Source organism: Triticum dicoccoides, chromosome 1B (assembly GCF_002162155.2).
Source record: "Triticum dicoccoides isolate Atlit2015 ecotype Zavitan chromosome 1B, WEW_v2.0, whole genome shotgun sequence".
NCBI classification, from domain to species: domain Eukaryota; kingdom Viridiplantae; phylum Streptophyta; class Magnoliopsida; order Poales; family Poaceae; genus Triticum; species Triticum dicoccoides.
In genome coordinates this window covers 471,994,615-472,004,862 of record NC_041381.1, presented here as the reverse complement: position 1 = coordinate 472,004,862, position 10,248 = coordinate 471,994,615, and the positions used below count along the sequence as shown (strand labels likewise).

Here is a 10,248-nt window from a genome sequence, read left to right as displayed (position 1 = left end):
ATGGTGATCCATTGGTTTAAGTGCATTAGTATTCTAAACGACTTTCCACACGGAGTTTGAGGACGTGAAGACGTGGATGACATGGAGACGACATCAAGAGAGAACCCTAGACCTGATGTTCTTGTACATAAGCTCTCTTATTTCCAGCTTGTGCTCAAACTCTTCATCGACATGCCTGAAACGTCGCATTTGTAGTCTTAAATTTTCTGTTTCAATTGATCAAAGTGCTTCAGTGAGAATAAAGTGCTTGATTGCTTGTTTGTGTTACAATTGATCAAGGCATATACTTCGCAAGAGTAGCTATAGAGCGGACGAGCTCGCGCGCACCTGTTTTGTGGACCAATGGTACACGGTCACGTGGGAGTCGGCAGTTATGACGGATGGAAATACTCGTTCGTATACGCAGTGGGAATAGTGCATGTAAGGTAGTGGGCCCGTACGATCTGCTCGACGGAGTTAGGCATTGCCGTGACGGCAGGCCATCAGTACAGGATGCGGCTGCCCCCGTACCGGCGTGGCCAAATGGCGTCGCAACAGGAAAAAGGAATCTGCCTACCCGGCTCGACCTCTCGGGCACCTGCTACTCTCGGACAGATTCCCTCTTCCCTCGGGTGCTTTGCTCTGCGCGGCAGAGAGATCGAACCAGTGGCGGCGGCACAGGCGCTGGGAGATGCATTCGAGTTCCTATCAGATCTGGTTAACAGGTAAGGTTTTTGCCCCCGCTGTAGATTGTAGTGATTTTGCGGCATGCACCTCAGTAGCGTTATCCGGTTGGAGGACAGATTCCCTCTTCCCACGTTGGGTGGTGAATACACGCGGCCGGCGCAGCCGGTTGCAGATCCGGTGGACGCAGTAGCCGAGTCCAGCATTGCTGATGTTGGTGATGCCTCGCCGGCGCGGCAGCCAGACCTGAACGACGCTTGCGCGTCCAGCAACTTGTTCGCACCGGATTCAAAACAGTCAATGTGCAGGGACGACCCGCAGGCACCGTTCTGGACGAAGAGGTAAATCACGCCTAAATTATCCCCTGACTGTATTATTGGCACCGTTGTGGTGCAGACGCTCAAGTGATATTGCCACTCCTTAGAAAGAGATATTACTGAAAAAGGCGAAACTGTCATGCGTGCTGGGGTGTTGGAAGGATGCGTTCTCCAGTGTTAAAGTCAATGTGGTACTATATGTGACAGCAACGATCTAATTGATGCTGGGTCCATGTTGGGTGGGCACTTGTTGAACGGCCACCATGCGCCGGTAGAGTGTGCACCCTATAGAAAACAATCAGGGGATATGCAGAGAAGACTGGAACTGTTAAAGCGCCTGAAGTCGGCAGGAGCTCGGTTCATTAGGTGAAGAGACTACTACAATATGTACTCCTAGGAAATTGCATTTGAAATCAAGTAGTAATGTGACCTCTGATTTACGGATCAGCTGCTGAAGATAATTAATATCCTACCTTTTCAGGTGTTTTATCATAATTGCCACACGCATGTCAAGTCATATACTCGTGCCGCCGTTTTGTGTGCACAGGGAGAACATCACTACCGACTCCGTCAGTGTGAGGCCTACTTCAAGTCAACTGTAAAAGGCGCCCAACAGTGAGTGCCCTTCCGCCTCGCTTCGGTCCTCGACGGTGTGTGCTTGCATTTTTTTTCTGAAAGGAAAAATGCATTCAAGGGATGAGGGCATACCACAGGTTGGTTTGTAGTAGGCGCGTTTGGCTATGTTTGGCTGTGACATGGTCTTTCTTTTGTGTTCCTTGATCTAGTGACTATTGTTATGTCGTTTATAGCAAGAGCATTTACCAGCATGGAGATGATCTTTTCTAAATAATGCATGTTTCCTTATGTGCAAGATATGGTGGCATCTCCATTCAACATCTTCAAGGTCCATTGGTTATCGTGCCACAACTGTGTCATACGTTTAGTAATTTCAAATTATTTTCACTATTGAACCGGGGTAAGATCTGCTTGTACCAAACCCGGCCCAGCAAAGAAATTTATTAGGTTGGCGAGATTTTTTTTTTTTGAGGAATGAGGGCTCTATAAATTAAACATGTGAAACTGCATTTCGTGGGATTTCCTTTATGACATGCTTAGTGCTCTTGCCGGCACGCCCTTGCGGTTGTCCTCGCGGTCACCACGATGAAGGTTTCTGGGCGCCAACCGTAGCCTCCCATTGTGTGCGCAGTTGAAGGCTTGGTTGGGTGCGCGTGGCATCATCTGCGTCGGCCTCCCGCTATGCAATAACAGAGATAAGCCTGGTGTTGCTTTGCATTTGGTGGATATTATTGGATCCGACTTAGGATTTGTTTTTGTGTATTTGCATGTGGACTATCCCAAAAAAATATGAAACGCGGAAGGGTGAGGTTAAGTGTTGCGTGTAAATCTCAATCAGAAGTACATATTCAGTGATATTCATTACATGATAATAATCGGGTTTTTTTTTTCGAAGAATGACAGTAATGTTTCATTGAGCCATGCAGCAAACAGAGCAACCTCGATGATTCAGGTGTGTAGAACCTGAACCGCTCACCGGCGTTCTGTCCACGGCTTAGGTGACTACGTTACTGCCGCAACGGGCATGTGAGAATGGCTAGAGCGACAATATCTTGGGCCTGGTTTGCTTTCGGCATCTCATACGACTAGAAGTGGCCGTTCCGAGTCCCCATGTATGCATATGATGTTTGCGGACGCGACGCGAGGGCTTAGGGCCAATTCTTTTGGACGGCTTAAAAAATAAGCTACCTCTCCCTAGCTTAAAAAATAAATCGGTCCCAAAAAAATTTGAGGCTTTTAAATTAGTTATCCCATAACTAGTTCAAAAGCCCCAATGAATAATGGATACGGCTTATGAGAAAAGCTAGGGAGGAGGCGGCTTATTTTTTAAGCCGCCAAAAGAACTGGCCCTTAGTCTAGGGCAGGCGCCGCAGCCGTGGCCGCCAGGGAATGTTTGTTCCCCTCGTCTTCGGCTGCCATCTTGGCACTAAGAGGTCATGGGACCTCGCATCTTCAAGAGTTGTACGTTTTTCGTCATCGTCTATTGATCATCGTTTTTGTAAGAATAAATTTGCTTTTGTTCTTTTGGCGGTGCCATGATATTAGAGAGTTTTCTGTTCCCACGGATCCGACTCTTCAGATCTGGTGAATTTACATTGGTGTGACCATTTTTTTTGTTGGTTTGATTCTTTGTGAAGTTGAAATCTTTCATCGACATCGTGGTGAAGATATTGTGATTCGACGGCCTGCACTTTTTTAGGGAATCATCCCAGCCTCAAGAAACGTCTACTTTGCATATTCGACGGGCTTGACTAGAGAACCCTTTCCTCCTCCACAAGAAACGTCTCCTTCCTCCTCCCGTCGGCGCCGCCGTAGATCCGCCCCGCCTCCGATGGCCTTTGGCCTATGGAGGTGCGGAGGATCTCGGCCCCCCGCCGGCGGGAGGGACCCCGTTCTTGTTTTTGCTAGGTTGAACGTCTTGGTTGGGGCTGTTTGGCGGCGGCGATGTCCCTCCGTAGCAATAATGTCTCCCACGTCCTATCTCCGCCCCGATGGTGCGAATAGCGTTGTCGGAGGATGTGTGGAGGTGTGTCTCCGTCGGATCTCATGGGATTCGGTCGGTGCTGGTCTTCGGTGGATCTCTTTGGATCCAGTTTTTGTTTGTCTTCGTTCGTGTGGTTCCAGGTTTGATCTTTCCAATCTACAACTCTCTTCATCGGCGATGGTTGCTGCTCCGGTGTGTTGGTCCTTTGGGGCCTTAGCACGACGACTTCCCGACTGTCTACTACAACAAGGTTTGCCCGGCTCCGGTGATGGAGGGGTGATGACGGCGGCGCGCCTTCGGCTCGCTCCAGTGCTTGTAGTCGTCGCTAGGTGGTTCATAGACCTAGTTGTAATTTTTATTACCTCTTGTGTTCTCTGTACTGCCATGATTGATGAATAGATTGGAAATTTCTCTCGCAAAAAAAGATAAAGGCTTTTCATCTTTTTGGATGGACGACTCAAGGCGTTTTCAAAAACTATTATTGATAATGTTCGTGTGGGTGAAATAGTGACAAGCACGTTGCTTCGGTCCAATTGCAGCCTTTTTACCGAAGTCTTTGAAGCATTTTTCCTAGCAGAGCTTGATACCGTGAAGGTGTTTTCAAGAGATTTTATTATAGTTCTTAGTCATAATAGTTATTTTGTATTTTGTTAGATTTTAGATATGAATCAGTGTATATAAAATTACATGTGTTTCTCAAAAAAAAGTGACCGTTCCAGAAATTCAAGTTTGTGATGTCATTTAAACTTGTGATGTCAAACACATATATATTGACAAACTTTATACTACCATCTTTTGCACAAGTTTTATTTGTAGTCAAAGTTTTGCCGTAATCTCTACTCCTAATGGAGCAGTTGGTAGGATTGCGTCCACGGTTTATTTTCGTCTGGTTATATTTCGTCTGGTTTATTTTCGTCCGGTTTATTTTCGTCTCATATCCCACCACCATATCTCCTCACATTGATTTTTTTACCCTCACAATAAAAACTTTCCTAACTTTTCCAAAGTTTCCTAACTAGACACGTTATAAACGGGCATGTACCGATAGCACGTTATCAATTAATAAAATTTTGTTTTATGACAATCAATTCCAAATCCTAATTTTCCTAATGCATCGATCTTTGCCTTTTTTAAGTAGTTATTTTGATAGGGAGGGTTTAGCCACGAAAATCATCCCTCCATCGTCGGCTGCATCCCTCACCCACATCGCTGTTGCAGGATCTTCATCCGTCATCCTGAGCAATTGGGGCGGCGATGCGGGCGAGCTTCACGATAGTGGGGAGGACCAGGCCGCGGTGAAGGCAGGTCATGCGCTTCTCACGCTCCACGAACGGAACCTGCGCACGGAGGCGGTAGCGCGGGGTGGCAGCCGGCAATGAGGCGGCCGCGCTACGTGACGAGCTACGGGTCCCCCTTTGTGATGTTTTGGCATCGCTCCTTCATCGCACATCCTCAGGTTCCTCTTGCCCTTCCCTTCCTCTGTCCTCCTCTCCCATCTCTATGCTTTCACGTGCATCCAGTTTTGATTCCTCGTGTGATATATACCAAACATAGGTACGTCAATTCACTTCCTTCCCTTCCCTTCGTCCCTCGGTCCCACGCTCGTGGCGCTGAAGTGGTGGCAACAGGCGATGGCGGTGGTGTCGCTGATGGCGGCGAGGACAGCATGTGGCAGCTCCCGAAGCATGAACACGACCGCACCTCGGGCCTGCCGTCTGCCAAGATATGGGTGAGTTCTCGTGCTGCCAACCATAAACCCTCATGTCCTACAAATTCCTCAAACCCTACCGTCTTGATCCCGTCCACGCTCTGATCCAAAGGACGATGCAGCTCTGGCCGATTGACAATGGAGGTTTGGGATCCTTCCTCTCAGCACCCACTCCTGGAAGAATCAGCGGTGCGCCACGCCAATTGAACCCCGTCGAGATCACTCGCCAAGATTGCTATTTTGAAGTTTATTGTAAAGAAAGTGAAGAGTGAGACAGGATCCGTTTATTTTCAACCGGTTTATTTTCAACCGGTTTATTTCCATCAAATTACCCCCACCCCCACGCCCACCCACCGAAACGCGCCCAGCGAACCAGGGAGAGATCCATTGATTTGGCTAAGGTAGAAAAGAATCTATTATTTGTTTGCTAAAGCAAATTGCATTACTGGGAGAGATCTGTTGATTTGGCTAAGGTAGGAAAGAATCTATTATTTGTTTGCTAAAGCAAATTGCATTAATGAAAGAGATCCGTTGATTTGGCTAAGATAGGAAAGAATCTATTATTTGTTTTCTAAAGAAAATTGCATTAATGAGAGATTTGTTGATTTGGCTAAGATAGGCGGTTTTGAGTAAAGTTATCTTTACTGTAGACATATAATGACAATTAATCAAGTATCAACATCATTGCATGCTTATTGTGTGGAATGTGTGTCCCAATGTTGACAGAAGGTATAAAAAGATTGTCTTGGAATTATTATTGTCTTGGGAAGATATTGCCCTGAATTCTCATTTCTCATCAGAAATTTAGTATCCATTTTCGTTGATCTTATTTGCAACATGTACAAGTCAGTAATAATCTAAGGGGGTGCCCTACCGGAGAAGATTATGATAGTTGGACAAGAAACTTGGTACTGTCGTGTAAGGTAAAGGTAGGAGAAATAGGAGATAAAAGCATGCATGGTGGGAGAAGGAAGTCGAATGTCGCGTGGTAGCTCAGACATGGAGTGTGGAAGAAAGACAATGACGAGATGTATGTATCTACTAGATCATGACCATGAGATATCATCCCATAGAAATGATCTTTGACTCTTATGTCACATGAATTTTCTCTTTGTATATAAATATTTGTTAATCCGTGGCAACGCACGGACACTTAGCTAGTATTGTGTGGTTTCGGCAGACTAAGGGTTCGTCGTTAAAATGGAGAACTGGTTCGTTCACAAAAAAAAGGAGAACTGATTTAGGAGGGATATGCGGGCGTGATAGGATTCGCTAAATGAGTGGTCAGTTTCAAAAAAAAAAGAGGGGTCACGTGTGTGCCTCATCTACAGCTGCCGGCATGCACGTGTCGGCCATTACGCACCGGCTTGCGTGCAAGGCGTACCATTGAACAGATGGGTCCAGGTCATCGACGCCGCTTGTGGGACAAACGGCCGCCCGCTATTCACCTGTGTCCGACCGACTCCTATACGGCCCAAAATATAGGATTTTCAAACAAACTATACACCGACAATACCAGACGCAGCCCATATCCCCTTGAAAACGAGCGGCAAGCGATTCCGGGACCAGGCGAGCTCGTCCGCTCCTGTCAATTTCCGTATACTTCGCACGGTATAAAATATGGCCTTAAATATGCAAAGCAAAACAATACAGAAAACAAGTTTCACGAGATATGAGTTGCACATGCACTCGATGCATCCCATGTGCCCACTAATCTACACTACTATTAAACAAGAGAACTTCATGAGGGCGAACGAAAACTCTGCCTCTAGAAACAACCCACGCCCGCCTGAGCCAAAATCTCCTGCCTCTGTCGTTCCTATCGCCCCTCCCTTCGCCGCCGCCGCTGCTCTAGGGAGGATCGACCCCCGCCTCCGCCGTTCCCCACCCCTTCCCCCTCTCTTACCCGCCGCTACCATAGGATGCCGCCGGGCGAAGCTCGGCCTGGTCGGTAGCGGCGGGTCCCTCTCCTCCCTCGGGCGGCGGCGGCGGCGGTGCGAGACACAGCGAGCTCGTCCTGCGCCGGCGATGGCGGGGTCCCTTTCCTTCCTCGGGCAGCAGCGGCGGCGCAGGACACAGCGGGCTCGGCCTGCGCCGGTGACAAGCGGGATCCTCTCCTCCCTCAAGCAGCGACGGCGGCGCGGCACGCAATTGGCGGCCACGGATGCAACGCTAGGTGCGGGGCGTGGCGACTGTTGTGGCACAGGCGCGCGACGGTGCCGTGGCGGCTGCCGTGCCCGACGCTCTGGACTGGAGGCAGAGCGGTGCCGTCACCTGGCCAAGGACCAGGGCAGCTTTCCGAGTGGTGGAACGTCTTCGTACAGCGCAGGTGAGGTCGCGTTTCCTCTGCGTTGTACATTTGGATCCCGGATTGTACGGGGATAACCGCGATGTTGTCGCCAATCTCACATCTTGTTTCTTCAAATTGTGTTCTTTGAAATTTGAAGTGTGCATCTGTGAATGATAGTTCCTACAGCGCAATGTGGTTAGGGGCGACCAAAAGGTATCGGGATGTACTGGTTGACAAGGTTTGGTCTACTTTGATTCCGATATAGGCCTCTCTTTCTTCAATCATTTACTGTTGCTTTCTTCTCATTGCTTTGGCAGATTTCACAACTCGCAAGTTCCTGTGCCCAAATGTTGATTTCAAACCTCAGATCCACAAGATTGGTAAGAAGTGCAATATTCTTTCTGCACACCTGCCTTGAGGTAGTAACAAAATAATTTGTGTCATGTTTAACTCGGTTGTTTGTGTTTACATAGGAGCTGAGTTCCAACTCTACCAGTAAAACAAAATTAAGTGGGAGGGGCTGAAACTCTTTTGCGTGTAAATGTTTAACTGAATGGTTTAAGATGGTCTAAAACTCTTTAGCTTGCAACTCTTTAACGAAATTATTTTTAAGTGGGCTATCACAGTGACACCATACCTTGAGTACCACTTAGTACATATGAAAAGTAGATTATGATAATTGACCTTTCATGGTCGGATTTCAGGCAATCATGATATTTTATTTTGCAGTTTTAATAATTCTGACTGGAGGGGTATTTCGTGACTTGTGAGTGTCAGGTTCGATGCATAAAAAATTGTGGTCTATTTGTTATGTGCCATTCTGCGAAAGAATGGTCCTCATTATGCATTTTTCCCCTTTCATTTGAGTTAGTAAAGTGGTTTCTGCAAGACCAATATAATCTGGTAATGTTATTGCAATGCCATTGAAATTTTTCCGTGCTCATCAAACTCTTTGACCTTGCAGACTATAAAATATAAATTTCATTACTGGATTATTAAGTGGTTCAGAAGATTGGTTTCTCTTGCAAGCAGAGGATTTCCCACACTGTATGGACCAGAAATTGAACGTATTATTGATGTCTTTGTTAAACGATCTATCACCACTCCGACATCCGTGCCACGTCGGGAACTCCTCTGCTACATCCTCCTCTCCTGATTTTGTAGATGACTAACCTACCATTTCAATCTGTGAAATATTGCTGAATTTTGTAAACTGTCAAATCATGGTACTTACAACCAATGGAAACCATAGAATTGATGTTCATGAAAGTGGACCAATTACTGTATTGAGGAAATGTACCATGTAATATTTAGAGACTTTCATATGAGAATGCTTTGCGCTGCTAGGTGTTGATGATCTTTGTATATTTCAATGGGCCTTTGCGAAGGATCTTCACATTAAAGGCTCCTCCTATTCTCAAGATTATTCAGGCGGTAAGCTTTGAGATTGATTTCTTTTTTGTTTCCCTTTCATTTTGGAGAAAGCAACTGACTGTCTGCTATATGGTTTCCTTTTTGTTTCAGAGCAAGCAACTGGCTTTATCTCTCAAGCAATTTACTCATATGTGTGATTGGAAAGATGACTGACATTTGATCTACGACACTACTAACTGAAGACGATTTTATGTTATGAGACTTTGGCCTGATTTCAGAGATGTACTAAATTCTGAAGTTTGTTGTATGACAGTACTATCTGACAAGTACATTTGTTCACACTTACTTGAGTGTACCCCATGTGTCAATTTGTGGTCTGTGATTTTAATGTGTGTTTTTCCTGTTGTTGTCATTATCCTCGACAGATAATTCAAATGGTCGATTCATGGCTTGTTACAATAGATGATTTTCTGAATCTAATGTATTCTTTTGCTGTTGTCGTTAGGTTGTTAAGTCATCAAGCCCGACTACTGAGTATACATATTGTGTTCATCTTCCTTGCCTTTTTAGGAAAAAACATGTACCGAAGTCTAAAGGTAAGCTATTCTTTATTTACATTTTATTTGTTTCTTCCTGCTAACCCAGGCTCTAATTAGATGCAAGAGCTTGTGTAATGCTCATTTGAAGCTACAGGGGAATGCTCATTTACTCTTTTAACATAAATTGTTTGCTAGCCATAGCTGGTGTTAATTCTTTGCTGGATCTTATGTCAGTAGGGTGATCAATGTAATTGCTTGGAATCATTGGGTCTCCCTTTAATTCTGTCATCTTCTGTATAGTGGTATTAAATATATCTGTGATGAATTGGCAGGTAAATTTAGGTATCAAATATAATCTTATCATTGGTAAATGCTGCTTATCCTTTGTGCTTCTTCACTGTATCCCACCAGATAATACACGATGTATTTCTTTCAACGTAATGATGATATTAAAACCTTTGCCGTTTCTATACGTAAGCTAAACCATTGGTGTTGTATTGTTCTTTGGTTCTTATATGTTGTTCTCATTAAATGATAACATGGTAAGAGAGGAGATGATTCATTGTTGAGTCACTACTGCATATGGCATGTTATCAGTTAATGGGTTAACTGATAACATGATAGGACTACTGATTTTATGATCATCGCATTTATTTTACCCATTCTACAATTTCAGTTAGTTATTGTAAAGCGTTTTTAATTTACGTAAAGATACAAATTGCTGTAGTCATAGGTCAACTTATATTTCCTTTCATACAAGTTGTATGTCCTTCGAAGTGACCTTTTGATTATGTGCA

At 45.3% G+C, this 10,248-nt stretch overlaps 1 protein-coding gene and 1 long non-coding RNA gene across 6 annotated transcripts; both read left to right on the top strand.

The window, feature by feature from the left end:
* Window positions 1–478: 478 nt before the first annotated feature.
* LOC119307079 lies at window positions 479–2,403 on the top strand. Of its 5 annotated transcripts, XR_005149142.1 has the most exons (4): window positions 479–704; window positions 783–1,004; window positions 1,462–1,693; window positions 1,853–2,403. XR_005149142.1 is itself a non-coding variant. In XM_037583179.1 (3 exons), the coding sequence occupies exons 1-3, from the start codon at window positions 493–495 to the stop codon at window positions 1,580–1,582; spliced, it is 489 nt and encodes a 162-aa protein (XP_037439076.1). In that variant the 5' UTR covers window positions 479–492; the 3' UTR covers window positions 1,583–1,846. The 5 variants fall into 5 exon arrangements, 3 of the variants coding, with proteins under 3 accessions (XP_037439076.1, XP_037439067.1, XP_037439082.1); XR_005149144.1 differs by lacking the exon at window positions 1,853–2,403 and having other exon boundaries at window positions 783–1,346; window positions 1,462–1,846; XM_037583179.1 differs by lacking the exon at window positions 1,853–2,403 and having other exon boundaries at window positions 1,528–1,846.
* Window positions 2,404–4,857: 2,454 nt separating this feature from the next.
* Window positions 4,858–5,483, top strand: LOC119307076. Its single transcript, XR_005149131.1, has 3 exons — window positions 4,858–4,996; window positions 5,095–5,269; window positions 5,371–5,483. It is a non-coding gene; the product is annotated as an uncharacterized LOC119307076 (long non-coding RNA).
* Window positions 5,484–10,248: the final 4,765 nt, after the last annotated feature.